Source organism: Pan troglodytes, chromosome 1 (genome assembly GCF_028858775.2).
Source record: "Pan troglodytes isolate AG18354 chromosome 1, NHGRI_mPanTro3-v2.0_pri, whole genome shotgun sequence".
Taxonomy (NCBI): Eukaryota; Metazoa; Chordata; class Mammalia; order Primates; family Hominidae; genus Pan; species Pan troglodytes.
This window is the reverse complement of record NC_072398.2, coordinates 75397778-75415996: the sequence shown is the minus strand read 5'-3', so window position 1 is coordinate 75415996 and position 18219 is coordinate 75397778. Positions and strand designations below refer to the sequence as shown.

General features: G+C 39.1%; 1 protein-coding gene across 1 annotated transcript in view; it reads right to left on the bottom strand.

Moving 5' to 3' along the window:
- Positions 1-18219, bottom strand: part of ANKRD45 (ankyrin repeat domain 45) — a 109455-nt gene that overhangs the window by 65791 nt on the left and 25445 nt on the right. The window contains exon 4 of the mRNA XM_016932809.3: positions 4402-4517. Coding sequence (XP_016788298.1) covers positions 4402-4446 — 45 coding nt within the window. The 5' untranslated portion in view covers positions 4447-4517. The remainder of the gene's footprint in view (positions 1-4401; positions 4518-18219) is intronic.

Below are 18219 nucleotides of genomic sequence, written 5' to 3'. Positions count from 1 at the left end.
TCTCAAAAAAAAAAAAAAAAAAGAAACCCTAAGTCAAAAGTCAAACTGCACTTGATCTCTCAAAGTCACCCACTTGGCCCTTTCCAAGTGTACATTACTTCCTTTCATTCCTGCCCAAAAGCTTTTTAATAAACTTACACTCCTGCTCCAAAACTTGCCTCGGTCTCTTCTTCTGCATAATGCCCCTCAGATTCTCTCTTCTGAGGCAAGAATTAAGGCGGCTGCAGACCCATACAGATTCACCACCAGTAACACCATCATAAATCTGAACTTTTGAAATACAAGAATAAATTTGAATTTTTTCTAATGTAATTATTAATTTTTCATGTTCAAATAAGTTGTGGTAATCAAAATTTTAGAGTTTTACATTATAGAGAGGAACAATAATCTGTCAGTTGGAAGCTTGCTCCTGCAGTCACTATACAACACATTTGCTCTACTCAACAATCATTTCTTACTGAAGGTGATGAAGAGCAAGGCTAATTTTAGGCATTTCAGTTTTAACATGCTATTTTTCATAGTCTTTGTTTTTTAATATCTGGATGGAAGATGACTTATGATGCATAACTGTACAAAACTGTACATGATTCTGTTTTTCATTAGTCTTCAGGGGATATGAAGAATTCCCAAATAGAACTGTTTCTTGAAAGTCTGAAGTGGAATTAAACAACTAAAAATTAAATAGAGTTTTTAAAGATTATTTTTTAGTGCTCTGAATGCTAATATTAGAAAGGTAGTAAAACACAATAGGTTTGAGACCTAAAAGCAAAGATGCCCTGAGCTCCACTTGAACTCCAGGTCAGAAACAGCTGCGTGATGCATCTAGGCAGACCAGGTTAGAAACAGACAGGAGATTCATGGCAAGAGTGTGGCCTAGATGCAGCAGAAAGACTCCCATGACACCCTCTCTTAGCCACACCCCCTGCAAGCTTGACCTGAGAGTATTGGAAAGAGCCACTGGATTTGAAGGGGCCGAGTGCCCATGTGTAAGACACATCTCAGCAATAACCTGTGGGTATTAATGATGGAGGTCCAGATAAGACAGTGAAGGCCTGGTGAACAGACAGCTTAAGCAGCAAATGATTAAGCACTATTCAAACCCCCCAGAAATTAGATCCCCTCCAGAAAATTATGGTAGGTGAGAGGTTTCCAAAACGATTGAAACTAGTTTTTTCCAACATAAGAGAATAGGCCCTCAGAATAGAAATTATTGTATAAAAAACTACATTTCTATACGTTTTTTTTTTTTTTTTTTTGAGATGGAGTCTTGTTCTGTCACCCAGGCTGGAGTGCACTGGTGTCATCTCGGCTCACTGCAACCTCCGCCTCTTGGGTTCAAGTGATTCTCCAGCCTCAGCCTCCCAAGTAGCTGGGATTACAGGCACACATCACCACGCCTTGCTAATTTTTGTAATTTTTTAGTAGAGATGGGGTTACACCATGTTGGGCAGGCTGGTCTCGAACTCATGATATCAGGTGATCCACCTGCCTTGGCTTCCCAAAGTGCTAGGATTACAGGCATGAACCACCACACCCTGCCATATTTCTATACTTCCTAGACTGAGTCATGTCCGTTGTACAATGTCAATTTCTGATGAAAAACCTGGATCAACTAGTTGAAAAATTTACTCCAAGGTAACTTAATGTGCTACATCTTGTTGTTTGAAAGCCTATTATATGCTGAGTACTGTGTTAAGTGATTCATATAAATTATCTCTAATCCTTATAGCAACTCTATAAGTTGCTATAAGAAAGTGATATTATTCTTGAAACCGACACTTCAGAAGGTTGAGTCACCTACCTAAGACCACACAGCTAATAGGGCCAAACCAGGATTTGTACCTAGGTCAGTCTGGTTTAAAACACCAGAGGACTGCTACTTGTTAGCTATATGCTAATTAAATATTAGAGAAAATCTGCCAAAAATAACAACTTTATTTCAAAATAATTTGCCTTGAGTCTTTCTGGCAATAATTAGATAATATTAAAGCCACTCCCCTGGTGTGTAACTAAAGAATTATTTCTCCATGTAGCTAATCTCTACAGTTGAGGAGAATGAAATAGTGAACACCCATGGTTTTCACCTGCTGGTCCCTCCTTTTCTGGTTAGTGAACTCCCATTTTCTGTGAGGGAACATTTCTTTTCTTTTTCTAGATATAGCATCTTACTCTGTCACCCAGGCTGGAGTGCAGTGGTGTGATCACGGCCCACTGTAGCCTCATTCTCCCCAGGCTTAGGTGATCCTGCCACCTCAGCCTCCCAAATAGCTGGGACTACAGGCACCCACCACCATGCCCAGCTAATTTTTTTTTGTATTTTTTGTAGAGACAGGGTTTTGCCATGTTGCCCAGGCTGGTTTCCAACTCTTAGCCTTAAGTGATCCTCCTGCCTCAGCCTCCCAAAGGGCTGGGATTACAGGCACGAGCCACTGCACTCGGCCCACCTTCATGGTTCTTTTGGGATGGGGATATTTTTGGCTTTTTTTTTTTCCACATTCACCATGCTTTTGTGAACCTCAAAAATCTGAGACAGGTGTCAGTTGATTTGGAAAGTTTATTTTGCCAAAGTTGAGGATGCACGCCCATGACACAGCCTCAGGAGGTCCTGATAACATGTGCCCAAGGTGGTTAGAGCAGTCCCCAAGGTGGTTAGAGCAGTTTGGTTTTATACGTTTTAAGAAGACATGAGACATTAATCAACATATGTGAGATGAACATTGGTTCAGTCTGGAAAGGTGGGACAACTCGAAGCAGGGGGGTTAGAAGTAGGGGGTGCTTCCAGGTCACAGATACGTAAGAGACAAATGGTTGCATTCTGATTAGCCTCTCCAAAGGAGGCAATCATATATGCATTTATCTCAGTGAGCAGAGGGGTGACTTTGAATAGAATGGGAGGCAGATTTGCCCTAAGCAGTTCCCAGCTTGACTTTTCCCTTTAGCTTAGTGATTTTAGGGACCCAAGACATTTTCTTTTCACATTTCCCCACTTTTTAAAAATTTTTTGGAGAAAGCATATTAAAAGAAATGAGGCTCTGGTCTCAGGTTTTGTCTGATCTCTTATGGCTAGGATGGTTTATTCCTAGACTGGTAGGTCCCAAGTTATTAGGAAAGCTCATTTTTAGAAGGTTGTAAAGTCTTATGTCCTATGAAGAGAAAATAGGGGAAGGAAGGAGAAAAAGCAACAACAAACAAAAGAACGATCCTGGAAAATCAATATAGGCCATATTGCTCTGAAGTCCATATATTAGTAGGCAGGTATGAAAGTGGCTTATGTACATAAATAGGTTGCTATTATTTTCCTCTAAAGTTTAAGTTATTTAGCTTCAGTTCGCAGGGCTTTAAAAAAAAGTATAGCTTAGTTTTCAGTGACTCCAAATTAGGAAAAATGGAGAAAAAAGAAGGAAAAAAAATTGAAAACATTATTTTGCAGGCATGTAGCCAAGAAAAATTAGAATTCAGGCCAGTCACGGTGGCTCATGTCTGTAATCCCAGCACTTTGGGAGGCCGAGGCAGGTGGATCACCTGAGGTCAGGAGTCTGAGACCAGCTTGGCCAACATGGCAAAACCCCGTATCTACTAAACATACAAAAAACTAGCTAGGCATGCTGGCAGGTGCCTGTAATCCCAGCTACTTAGGAGGCTGAGGCAGGAGAATTGCTTGAACCCAGGAGGTGGAGGTTGCAGTGAGCCAAGATCATGTGACTACACTCCAGCCTGGGGAACAGAGGGAGACTCTGTCTCAAAAAGAAAAAAGAAAAAATAGAATTAGAATTCAGTCCAAACTGTAGAAAATAATAAAAATTGAAAAACAATAGGCAAGACTAGAATCTAACAACGGGTGTACTATAGTTTTTTAAACATAATTTTTCTTTATCCAGTTTCCCATTTTTATTAAAGACAAATCATGGTAAGACTGATTTGCTTTATTACCCTTCACCTGATTATTTGTATACAATGTATCAAGAATAATTTTATTTTACATAGGCATTTAAATTGGCTTTGATGGAACTTTAGTCCATAGAAGGAATCTCAGATATGACTTTTTTAAAGCCAAGCCCAGCCATGGATTTGTACCATCAAATACCTATGAGTTGTGAATTCCTCTCCTCTCAATGTTCCAAGATAAACTTGGGGCTCTTGGGTCTGTCAGAAAGTGACATTCTTTACCTACCACAGGTCAGGAACACTGTAAAGGGACTGTGTAGAAAAAGGTATGAGGCCAATTTTTCCAAGGGGCTTTTATTGGCTCCATAAGTCAAGTTTGATTCCTTAAATGAAAGCACACCATTTTAGTCAAAGCCTTGGTAAAATAACCAGTTTCTCCAGTTGTGTCCTGTTAAAAATGAAGAAAGATTCTTATTGCACTTATGCAAATAATTGTATTGTCATAAGAATACTCACAAATAGTTTCCAAATTCTGTAGAAATCAGGTAGACAGAAACACATATGCTCCAACTTTTGTTCATAGGAGTACTTAACTGTTAAAAGCTGTAAATAGCTTAAAAGTTTTCTTGACTCTGAAAAACAAAGGATCAGCAACGTTTTAAACAGAAAGTTAAAAAGATTACTTTAAACTTCTATTAGTTTAGTCCCTGCAGTTAGTTCCTGTTCTGCTTGATAGTCATAAACATTTCAGCTCTTCATGAGTCCTGAAAGTTTTTCCTCTGTTCAAATGTTACAATCTCCAAAGTAATCAGAAACCTGCATTCAAGGGCACCTGTTAGAGTTTATAGCTGATTATAAAACCACCTTTTAAAGAGGACCAAAATAAGACAACAATCATTCATGGATGACAAAAAGTTTTAGGGCAGCCATAAAGATACAATTGACAAGGAAATTTGTTACCTTATGGCACACAATAATTTACCATAAAAATTATCATTATTACTGATAACATACACTAATTCATATTAGAATTATAGGAGTTTCCCACCTGGGTGACAGGGTGAGACTCCATCTCAAAAAAAAAAAAAAGAATTATAGGAGTTTCCCATAATTTTTGAACACATGCCAATAACATCTTTATACAAATACAGCCCAAAGAAAACCAAACACCATTTCATGTTGACAATGCTTCCTATATAATTTTTATACCAAATAAGCCAAATATGTCATTTTTGGACTTTAAGGAACCGGGAATATCTTAAAGGATTAATTAGGTCAGAAAAAGACATAATTTATAATTTGATTTTGGAAAGTTTGTCAAATATCAAAGCTTTAAAACACTTGATATTACAAAATAGGATCACAGGTCATTGTAAAATAAGTCATTCATTTAACCAAAGTGATAACTGAAGGATTTAAAAAAAAAAAAAAAGGTGCAAAACTTTTATTTTGAGAGAGGAAACAATTTTCCAAACAATAAACCCTAATAAAAACAACATGAAGTCAATTAAATTTGTTTTTCAAATTTTTATAAATATATAAAATTTTAATCTTGATCATAAGCTATAACTTCCATAAGCCTTTTATAATCTTTATTAATGTTTTTGTTAATGCTTAAAAAACAAACCATATTAATCTGACACAGGGGCTCATATGCTGGTCTTGTATCAGTGTGCCATTGATATTAATGGTTAATTTATAGAGAAACTGTACTTATTTTATGTCTTAAAATGGGCCCTTACAATCTCACACACCCACCTCTTCCTCAATAGTCCCTGGACCTTGAGGAGTTGAATGGTGTTAATTTCTGGCCCTCTGTCTCAGGAATGCAGTTTATTTTGATTGGCATCCTCTATGGGGCCTGAAGATGAGGATTTAACTGCTGTCAGTGTTTAAGACTTAGCAGGGCTTTGTGTCCATTTTAGACCCAGGAGTCAAATCCCTGTAACTTAGTGTTACAAGTACTTTAAAAGCACATACAGAAAGATACACAGATGTAATAACCTTAATTTTTAAAAAAACAATTATCAGTTTTTTTTCCTAAGCAAAGTAAAACTTAATAATAATGGCATAGGAATTATTTCAATAAGACGTAAAATCTGTGAGGCCAGTTACCAAAAGGCAAAAGAAAAGACCTTCTGCAGTGTACAGGATATTATGTTGGAAGAAAACATTTCCTTTAGACCTTTAAGAAAATATTGTTAGCACCAGGCCACAACAAACAGAACTGTGGGGAAAAATAACTTAACTGAGCTGAACATGAGTTGAAAGAGAGCTTTATTATTTCATACCTTTTAAAGGGGGAGAAAAAAACAAAAATGGTGAAACCAAAAAAAGTCCAGGACAACACAGATTCACAGTCAAATACTACCAGACGTACAAAGAGGAACTGGTACCATTCCTTCTGAAACTATTCCAAACAATAGAAAATAGAATCCTCCCTAACTCATTTTATGAGGCCAGCATCATCCTGATACAAAAACCTGGCAGAGACAAAACAAAAAAAGAAAATTTTAGGCCAATATCCCTGATGAACATCGATGCAAAAATCCTCAATAAAGTACTGGCAAAGCGAATGAAGCAGCACATCAGAAAGCTTATCTACCATGATCAAGTCAGCTTTATCCCTGGGATGCAAGGCTGGTTCAACATACGCAAATCATTAAACAGAATCCACCACATAAACAGAACCAATGACAAAACCCACATGATTATCTCAATAGAGATAAAAATGGCATTCAACAAAATTCAACAGCACTTTATGCTAAAAACTCTCAATAAACTAGGTGTTGATGGAAGGTATCTCAAAATAATAAGAGCTATTTATGACAAACCCACAGCCAATATCATACTGAACGGGCAAAAACTGGAAGCATTCCCTTTGAAAACTGGTGCAAGACAAAACTAGCACACACCATTTCAACATAGTATTGGAAGTTCTGGCCAGGGCAATCAGGCAAGAGAAAGAAATAAAGTGTATTCAATTAGAAAAAGAGGGAGTCAAATTGTCTCTGTTTGCAGATGACATGATTGTACATTTAGAAAACCCAACTATATCAGCCCCAAATCTCCTTAACCTGATAAGCAACTTCAGCAAAGTCTCAGGATACAAAGTCAATGTGCAAAAATCACAAGCATTTCTATACACCAATAACAGAGAGCCAAATCATGAGTGAACTTGCATTCACTATTGCTACAAAGAAAATAAAATACGTAGGAATCAAAATTACAACAGATGTGAAGGACCTCTTCAAGGAGAACTACAAACCACTGCTCAACAAAATTAGAGGACACAAACAAATGGAAAAACATTCCATGCTCATAGATAGAAAGAATCAATATCGTGAAAATGGCCATACTGCCCAAAGTAATTTATAGATTCAATGCTATCCCCATCAAGCTACCATTGACTTTCTTCACAGAATTGGAAAAAACTACTTTAAAGTTCATATGGAACCAAAAAACAGCCCACATAGCCAAGACAGTCCTAAGCAAAAAGAACAAAGCTGGAAGCATCATGCTACCTGACTTCAAACTATACTACAAGGCTACAGTAAGCAAAACAGCATGGTACTGGTACCAGAACAGATATATAGACCAATGGAACAGAACAGAGGCCTCAGAAATAACACCACACATCTACAACCATCTGATCTTTGACAAACCTGACAAAAACAAGAAATGGGGAAAGGATCCCTTATTTAATAAACGGTGTTGGGAAAACTGGCTAGCCATATGCAGAAAGCTGAAACTGGATCCCTTCCTTACACCTTATGCAAAAATTAACTCAAGATGGATTAAGACTTAAATGTAAGACTAAAACCATAAAAACCCTAGAAGAAAACCTAGGCAATACCATTCAGGACATGGGCATGGACAAAGACTTCATGACTAAAACACCAAAAGCAATGGCAACGAAAGCCAAAATAGACAAATGGGATCTAATTAAACTAAAGAGCTTCTGCACAGCAAAAGAAACTATCATCGGAGTGAACAGGCAACTTACAGAATGGGAGAAAATTTTTGCAATCTGTCCATCTGACAAAGGGCTGATATCCAGAACCTACAAAGAACTTAAATTTACAAGAAAAAAGCAAAACAACCCCATCAGTGGGTGAAGGATATGAACAGACACTTTTCAAAAGAAGACATTTATGCAGCCAGCAAACATATGAAAAAATGCTCATCATCACTGGTCATTAGGGAATTGCAAATCAAAACCAAAAGGAGATACTGTCTCGCATCAGTTAGAATGGCAATCATTAAAAAGTCAGGAAGCAACAGATGCTGGAGAGGATGTGGAGAAATAAGAATGCTTTTACACTGTTGGTGGGAGTGCAAATTAGTTCAACCATTGCGGAAGACAGTGTGGCAATTCCTCAAGGATCTAGAACTAGAAATGTCATTTGACCCAGCAATCCCATTACTGGGTATACAACCAAAGGATTATAAATCATTCTACTATAAAGACACATGCACACGTGTGTTTATTGTGGCACTATTCACAATAGCAAAGACTTGGAACCAACTCCAATGTCCATCACTGATAGACTGGATAAAGAAAATGTGGCTCACATACACCATGGAATACTATGCAGTCATAAAAAAGGATGAGTCCACGTCCTTGGCAGGGACATGGATGAAGCTGGAAACCATCATTCTCAGCAAACTAACACAAGAACAGAAAACCAAACACCGCGTGCTCTCACTTACAAGTGGGAGTTGAACAATGAGAACACATGGACACAGAGAGGGGAACATCATACACTGGGGCTTGTTTGGGGGTGACAGGTTGATGGGTGCAGCAAACCACTATGGCATGTGTATAACTATGTAATGAAACTGCACATTCTGCACATGTACCCCAGAACTTGAAATATAATAAATAAAAAATAAAGGCACATGCATATGTATGTTTACTGCAGCACTGTTCACAATAACAAAGGCTTGAAACCAACCCAAATGGCCACCACTAATAGACTGGAAAAGAAAATACGGCACATATACACCATGAAATACTATGCAGCCATAAAAAAAGGATGAATTCACGTTCTTTGCAGGGACATGCATGAAGCTGGAAACCATCATTCTCAGCTAACACAAAAACAGAAAACCAAACACCTCATGTTCTCATTCATAAGTGAGAGTTGAACAATGAGAACACATGGACACAGGGAGGGCAACATCACACACCAGGGCCTGATGGTGGGTGGGGGGGAGGCGGGGTGGGGGAGATAGGGAAGGGATAGCATTAGGAGAAATACCTAATGTAGATGACGGGTTGATGGGTACAGCAAACCACCATGGCACATATATACCTATGTAACAAACCTCCACATTCTGCACGTGTACCCCAGAAGTTAAAGTATAATTTTTTTTAAAAAAAGGTGAGATGTGATAAAAGTTGAACTTTGGGTTTTAAAAAAATTAGAATATCATATAATTTATTAAAACAATCCCTTAAGAAAATTTTACTGTTCTATTCAGTTATTTAGTGTATGTGTGTTTTTTATATCAAACTCAATCTCTAGAAAAACCATTATAATTTCCCTTTAGACAACATGAAAGACATTTCTAATATTACTTTATGAATAATTTTAAAGCTAGCTTATTTAAGATTTTACTGAAGTTATGTAACTTAAAAAAGCATTTGACTAGTCTTTTCTTTTTTCTTGATAAAGTATTTTATTTAACTGCTTTTATTTTCTTAAGCCGATTAGAGCTCTTTTGTATATTTTCAGTAGTGAAACATTGTGTACACGACACATAAATACATAGACGTATTAGGCATGCCGATAGAAGTACATCTTATAGATTCATAAAAACCTTTTGTTTTTCCTATCTTTCTCAGATTCTTGATAACCTGTTTCACAATCCTAGGCAGTTGTCAGCTACATAGCCTTAAATTTGCATACTAAAGGAAATAAAGGTGAAAATCAAATAGAAAAATTTACATCAGAAGGTAAGGAGAGGAAAAGTCTGGTATGCTAATGGAAGATTAAAGATGGATGTCAAGGCCAGGCATGGTGGCTCATACCTGTAATCCTAGCACTTTGGGAGGCTGAGGTGGGAGGATCACGAGGTCAAGAGATCAAGACCATCCTGGCCAACATGGTGAAACCCCGTCTCTACTAAAAATACAAAAATTAGCTGGGCATGGTGGCACGTGCCTATAGTCCCAGCTACTTGGGAGGCTGAGGCAGGAGAATCACTTGAACCCAGGAAGCAGAGATAGCAGTGAGCCAAGATCGTACCACTGCACTCCAGCCTGGCAACAGAGTGAGAGAGACTCTGTTTCAAAAAAAAAAAAAAAATGGCTATGTCAAATCAAACATAAAATTATAAAAACCTATCATAGATTGTATAAGGAGACCAATTTTATTTAAATAGGGACTACTTATCTTTTAACTGCATCTCTGAGTTCTGGGCTGAGCCTACACTGAATCCTGGGTTTCCAAAAAGGGAGAATTATTATGAGGCTAGACCACATGATCTTTTTACAGTGTACTTACAAAATTTTTTTTTAAACAAAGACATTTCTAAATGTCTAAACTACATTCTTCTTTAAAAACCCAAGAGTAAACTCTGTTGCAATAACTACTTAAGTCAGCAAATCAGGTAACACAATACAAAAGCAAGCAGTTTAAGGGTTGAGACAAACTTGTCTGTTTACACGCTTGGAGTTCCATAAGGAAAAACAGGTTTCTCCCCCAAAAGGAGTCTGGCACCTTCATTTTCTTTAAGGAACTCCAGGCTATTATAAACTATTTTAGGTCTCTTATGCAGCAGAGGGTGCAAGAGAAAGGAGAGGCAGCAGAAGTAAATGAAGAAAAAAGAATTTAGCCAACTGAGAAGAAAAAAAAGCTTTTGCTCAAATAAAAAGAAAAAGGACGAGGTTCTAGGAGAGGGAAAAAACCATGAAGGCCTTCTAAATACACACACACACACACACACACACATCTTGGATGTTAGCTTCTAATTAAGCTGACTTTAACCATTGAGCTCCTTTTAAAAAAAGTCTTTTTAAATCTCGTTACCATATTTCAACTAGGACAAATTGCTGCTATTTCAGAAGTACAGCCATTGCTCTTTCAGTTTGGCCTGGCTAGCAAAAAGGTAGGCTTGTTATGTAAATAAGGCCCTTTTAGTAGTCAAAATAAAAAATCTTGCCTCTCTCTTTTTTTTTTTCTTTGTCGGGCCATTTTTCTCCCCTCACCACACCACCTTTTTGTGTGTGGGAATTTAGCCACTACAGAGGCCTTGTTCCCCATAATTTGGAACTTCCCTTCGGATTTGATCAAGTCAGATGGAGTTGATCAAACCCAATGAGAAAAAGACCAAAACAACAACAAAAACAGAAACAAACAACAAAAAACAGTTAAGCAAAACAAATGATCACACAACTTACATGATTACTGAGCACTCTAATGGTAAGGTGAAATTAAGACCAGCTGGTTGTTAATCTTAACTTTAGCCAAGTTACTTACAGTTACTTACCTAAAGATGGGTCTCAGGCTGAAGGCTGCTGTCTACCATCCTAACAGCAGGGAAAAAAAATTCATCTTCCCTGTTGGAAGTGAGCTCAAACTCCATAAAGGAGTTACCTATCTCCATCATCATGGAAGCAGAAAAAAACTTGCCTTCCTTGTGCTGAAAGCAAGTAAAACTCCAAAACAACAACAACAACAACAAAAAGAGTTGTATAGCAAAATAAACTTTAGATCTCGAACAAATTTGGGGAGATCAGAGATTCTCTGGAGGGGGTGTTTCCAGGCTCAGCAAATTGTCCTATCCATTTGAACCATTAAGATAGCTCATGCTGGTACCAAGCATTGATTTGTCAAAGGTCAGCAGCACCTCCAGTCAGAATCCCTTTGTGGTTACCAAGATGTGAACCCCAAAAATCTGAGACAGGTCTCAGTTAATTTAGAAAGTTTATTTTGAAAAGGTTGAGGATGCACCTGTGACACAGCCTCAGGAGGTCCTGATGACACGTGCCCAGGGCGGTGTTATATATAAAGTTTCAGTGCTGCAGAAGAAATAGCACTCAAATATAAAATTTTCTTTTGAATTCTCAGCAAGACCAGGTACTTCTATAGAAGGGTGTGCCCTTACAGATGGAGCAATGGTGAGCGCACACTTGAACAAGAGAGGGGAAGGGTTCTTATCCCTGACACATGTGGCCCTTCCTGCTGTGTCATTCCCCTATTGGCTAGGGTTAGACCGCATGGGCTAAACTAATTCCGATTGGCTAATTTAAAGAGAATGATGGGGTGAGTGCTTTGGCAGAAGTCAGGGCAGAGCAGGTAGCAGGTAATCAGAATGAGTTAGGGTGGAGCAGCTGATCGGAATGAGTTAGGGTGGAGCAGCTGATCCGAATGAGTTAGGGTGGAGCAGCTGATCGGAATGAGTTAGGGTGGAGCAGCTGATCCGAATGAGTTAGGGTGGAGTAGGTAATCAGAATGAGACAGGGTGGAGTAGGTAATCAAAAAAGGTTGCTTTATGAGGAAGTTAAATTTAAAAGTAGAAGGCAAAGGATTGAACATACTGACATATTAATTATTTGAAAAGAAATTTAGAACTCATACCTAACAACCCCTCCCCTTGTATTTCCTTACAGCTGTCTTTTCAAACTTTTTTTTAACATGTCTTGCCTTAGTTGCTTTGCTTGATTTTCCAAAAGAAGAAGCTTCTCTGGGTAAGGTAGAGGATAGCTAAGGGAGATTTTAATTAAGTGCTGTTTCAATGAGCCTCTGCACCAACCCACACATGCATGGTGTGACATAGCACCTGACAAGAATAAGTACACCCATTACAGCTGTGAGGGAAGTAAGAATTGAGGCTATTATTCTTTTCCATTTACCAAACCACTTTTCTAGCCATTCTGTAAAAGGGATCATTTACCCCTGAGTTGTTGGCTAACTCATTGGACAGAGAAGTTAGACCTTGCAATGCCTTTGTTATACTTCCATTAAGGGTGATGTTGTTTGGGATAAAGGTGCAACATTGAGTTTTAATCATGAGGCAAACTCCTCCGCTTTCTGCTAATATCATGTTTAAGGCTATCCTATTTTCCCAAGCCATCTGGCTAGTAGCCCCTAATTGTTCAGGTATTCCTTTAACAGCATCTCTAGTGTAGTTAATAGATCACTGTCGGTTGTAGATGTAGTTTATCCAATCTACATTTTTATTAATTGTCACCTACAAAAATATTGACTTGAATCCTGCAGCTATTTGATTTTGGGCTTTAAATTGATCTGGTATTCCCTGTGGGACTTTAATTGTGTCTAAATAGATGTGAGAGTCGAAAGACCTATAAGAGACTTCTCTTGCTTTACGATGTTTTATTTTTCCTTCCTCTGGTTGACAAAATGCCAGAGTGAAAGGGATAGCCAATTGGACTAAAGCAGAAGTGCCACTCCAGTTATTTGGGAGAGTGTCCAGTAAAGATCCACCACAATACCACCACACATCCACTCAGGGATGAACAAGGGCTGACTGATTGATAAGCTCTTGAAAATTCTTAAGCTCACTGCATCCCTTCAGGTCTCCAAGGAATACTAAGTTTCCTCCCTGTCATGAGAGACACAAAGTGAACTTAGTGTTGGGAGATGGAAGCTGGATGCCCTCGGGGGCTGACCCACAGGGTGCTGGACTTCAGGATATAGCAGAGAGAGAGCTTGGCATGACTTATTACTCCAGGCTGTAGAATCCTGGAAAAGAGCTACCATAAAGCCCATGCCTGGTCAACTGGAGGACCACCCTAGTGGTAAGGGGACAATCTGGGCCTCTGGCCTACCATGCACACAAGCATAACAATTGCTTTTGTTTAATGTGTGGAGGGAATATTTGATCCATTCCAACCAGGCATTTGCATCTTGGTATCCTAATTGCCAAAGTTTGTTTTAAGTCTAACTCCTATGATAGCTATAGCTATCTTGGTCTTGTTGTTAGATGGAGGAGGAGCAATTTTTCCATTGTGAGAGGTTTTGGAAGAAGGCTTAGAGGAAGTTGCAGGGGGTGGGGGATCAAATAAATGCATTTCAAAGAATCTAATAGGGTTTGTCCCTGAAACCTCAGCCCCCATACCATAAAACCAGCTTAAAGAAGGGAACCGGCTTAGAAAAGGGGAAGAACTTTGAGGATTTCAGATAATGACCTGTATAGAATTACACTGGTTTAGCTGACAGTTAGCGGGGGAGGGCTGTTCCTTTAATAAAATGAATGTATGGTTTTAGGAAATTACAAAAACCGGTTGGGGCACTCCATTCTTGCTCTTTAGTGGTCCACAGAATGTTGGACCAACTACAGCATAAAAGCTCTACATCAGGGAGCAAGACTCCTGATTGACACTGGGGTCTTTATTGAAATCTCCCTGGATTAAATGATCCCAATTCACTAATGTCCAGCCTGAGGAGAGTCAGGAGGGACAGAGGTACTTTTCTGAAGTAGGGAGCCATCTTTGACTTGGCAAATCCCTACAGGGCATAACAAGGCAAACATTAAATGCAATAGTTTGAGGCAAAATTGACTTGGTTATGTTAATAACTAGATGGTCAGCAATAGAACGAGAAAAGAAGAAAGAGTAATAGGATAGATGAAAATTTAAAGTTAAAATTTTCTTAGCTTTAGTTTGGTAGGGTTTTCCCCTGGGACTATGGCCCACGACTCTAGAGGGGATGGTGCTTTCTTGACTTGGGTGTGATGAGTCCATCCCCTTCCTGCTGTACGAACAGCAGTCTTGGTGGTTAGCAGCACAAGTTAGAGTCATTCCTATGCTGGTTTGAGTTTTCCTTCTTTCCACCCTTTGATGAGAACATGATCCTCAGGCTGGTGCTGGTTTACCAAAAAATCTTGGGGTGGTACCTGTGCTAAAAGACTTAGTTTTGAGGGAAAGGAAAGTGAAGGATAAACCAAGTATATAATTTCTAAGAAATTGACCTTTTGTTTTAAATGTGGGGACATCAGCAGTGGACTTTATAGTCCTTGGTGCCTTCTTACTGAGAAATTTCCTTTAGCACCTATTTTTATTAGTTTTTAGACCAAAGAAAGCCAAATGCCATTTTATACTTGACAATGCTTCCTGTATGATTTTTATACCAGATAAGCTAAATTTCACCTTTATATTAGTGTGTTATTAATGTTAAACTTAATTTTAATACAATCTTGTAGACATATTTATCCAATTTTTAATGTCTGACCATAAGGTAAGATTTTTATAGACTTTTTTTAACCTTTTATAATTTTTGTTACAGAGCAGGTTAGTGCTTTAAGAAAAACCTGTTGTGCTTTTAATGTCCAGTTCACAGAAAAACTGGATGACACCCCCTTAACTTTAGCCAATATGTTTACACACAGAATTTCCTTTATAATTAATGTTTTAAAACTTGCTTAAACCTTTAAAACAAAATATATACTTTTTAACCTTTTAATGTAGGTAAAAATCCACATTCTTATGCATCCTTATAATCCTTTTACCAAAAGTATATTTTACTTTCCTTACACACCTTGCACATAAACTGTTTCTTCAATAGTTTTACATTCAGGAGGCCTAATTACTTTTAAATTATACAACATTTCTTGCATAAATTCCCTTTTATAATTTTTTTCCTGACTTTCACAGACAATTCTTTGACACACCTCAACTTTCTGACTTGTCACAAACATCCCTTTTATTTAAACAACCAGTTAATTTATTTTAGGACAAGAATTTACCATATAACATCCCTTTTTATATAAATTCTACCCCCCCCACACCCCTTTTTTCTTCTATGAAGATAACTATTCTTTTCCAAAGCAAACTTCCTTCATGTCTGTGGACTAGACTGTCTAAGGCCACAAGATTAGAAGTTAGGATAATACATGTTACACTGTTAACTTTTAGCAAACTTTACTTTTGTTGAAAACCTTGTAAGTTTGGGATTTCAATTATTCTTTATTATTAATACGACCTTGTTTAGTCCAAATTAACTTAGAATTTGTACAGATGGTTCCTTCCTGGTTCTGTATTTTGAGGCTTGGCTGAGTGCAAACAGCTCGCACATTTGAGCAGACCAATTATTAGGTAATTTTCCTAACTCTGCTTCTACAAGAGTTTCCTTATCACTTACTGAATACCGATTGTGTCTTCTTCCCTCAATCACCTGGGAGGAAACATCTATCATCCTGTCCTGAAGGTAGTTCCTCCTAGGTCTGGTTGGACCTTTGTATAGTAATTAAGATTTAGATCCCCTGCTAGGAAACCTGCTGGGTTAAGGGAATTTTTAGTGGTTAATGTTGAATCATCTTTTTTTTTTTTTTTTTTTTTAACAGAATTGCCTCATACTTTCTTCTGTTAGCAAAGCAGTTGTCGCTACAGATTGAATGTATTTGGGCCATCTACAGGTTATTGGGTTAAGGATTTTTGATAGGAAGGGTACGGGTTGTCAGTGTCCTCAGTGCTTTCGGGCTATGCCCTTGTTTACACTGACAACAAGGTGGTATTGGAGTGTTACAGGGTCACAGAGAAGACCTTCAATTACCAATTATGGGTTTTTAATTTACCCTGGTTTTTAAAGGAATAGGGTACACTGTTTTTTCTTTACTACTTCTATCTTTCTTTCTCTCTGACTTTCTGTCTCTGTTTCTCTCTCTGACTCCCTCTCTCTCTGACTCCCTCTCTCTCTGACTCCCTCTCTCTCTCTCTGCCTCTTCCTCTCTCTCTCTCTGCCTCTTCCTCTTTCTCTCTCTGCCTCTTCCTCTTTCTCTCTCTGCCTCTTCCTCTCTCTCTCTGCCTCTTCCTCTCTCTGCCTCTTCCTCTCTCTCTCTGCCTCTTCCTCTCTCTCTCTGCCTCTTCCTCTCTCTCTCTGCCTCTTCCTCTCTCTCTCTGCCTCTTCCTCTCTCTCTGCCTCTTCCTCTCTCTCTCTGCCTCTTCCTCTCTCTCTCTGCCTCTTCCTCTCTCTCTCTGCCTCTTCCTCTCTCTCTCTGCCTCTTCCTCTCTCTCTGCCTCTTCCTCTCTCTCTCTGCCTCTTCCTCTCTCTCTCTGCCTCTTCCTCTCTCTCTCTGCCTCTTCCTCTCTCTCTCTGCCTCTTCCTCTCTCTCTCTCTGCCTCTTCCTCTCTCTCTCTGCCTCTTCCTCTCTCTCTGCCTCTTCCTCTACCTCTTCCTCTCTCTCTACCTCTTCCTCTCTCTCTCCCTCTCTCTCTCTGCCTCTTCCTCTCTCTCTGCCTCTTCCTCTCTCTCTCTCTGCCTCTTCCTCTCTCTCTCTCTCTGCCTCTTCCTCTCTCTCTCTGCCTCTTCCTCTCTCTCTCTCTGCCTCTTCCTCTCTCTCTCTCTCCGCCTCTTCCTCTCTTTCTGCCTCTTTCCGCTCTCTCTTTCTGCCTCTTTCCTCTCTCTCTTTCTGCCTCTTTCCTCTCTCTCTTTCTGCCTCTTTCCTCTCTGTCTCTCTCTCTCTCCCCTTTCTGCTGGTCTTTCCCTGCCTGTGCCAGCTGCTTATGCTGTTCTCCCCTCTCCTTCCCCTTTTACCTCGGAAACTAAAAGTTCCTCTGAGAGGAGACAACATTAGATGGGGGGTTGGGGGGAACAAACAGAGGAGCAAGCAGCGCCTGAATCGACTAAAAAGGTGATAAGCTCATGTTTAGGGCCCACCTCCAAATTTATCAAGGGCTCCTGGTGGGACTCAAGATAAAAAAGACAGAGCCCCTGACCCCCCTACTCTTCCTCTAAAGTCATGAGTGGAAGGGCTTCTTTCTCCTTTCTTAGTTCAGGACATCCTCTCTTGAAGTGGCCTATTTTTCCACATCTATAGCACCTATCTTGTCCTTCCTCCCTCTTAGTTCTGGGATTCTTTAACCCTGCTCCCCCATACTCTTTAGGGGGCCTGGTAGATGAGGACCTTGGTCCTCCAGATAGAGGCTGGGGTCATTTAAAAGAGGGTTCGGACCCTTTATAGTTTCTGGCTCCCTGGAAGCTCTGTCTAGACGTACCTGGGTTTGGAGCCATCTGTTGGAAGGTGGAAAACATAAGTTTTGTCTTTTTTTTTCTCTTTTTCTTCATCCCTTTTCATGTATACTTTCTGAGCTTCCCTGAGAAGCTCACTTAGAGGACGGTCTTCCCAATTGTCTATTTTTGTAACTTTTTTGAAATATCTGGCCAACTTTTAGTGACAAATTGGAGTTTCAACATTCCTTGCCCAAGGGGATCATCCAAATTGAGGCCTGCACATTGCCTGATTTGCTCCCTCAGTCTGTCTAGGAATCTCATAGGCCCTTCGTCCTTTTCCTGTTGTATATCAAGTGCTTTAGAAAGATTTCGGGTTCAGGGTACTTATTCCCAAATTCCTTTTATTATTATCTCC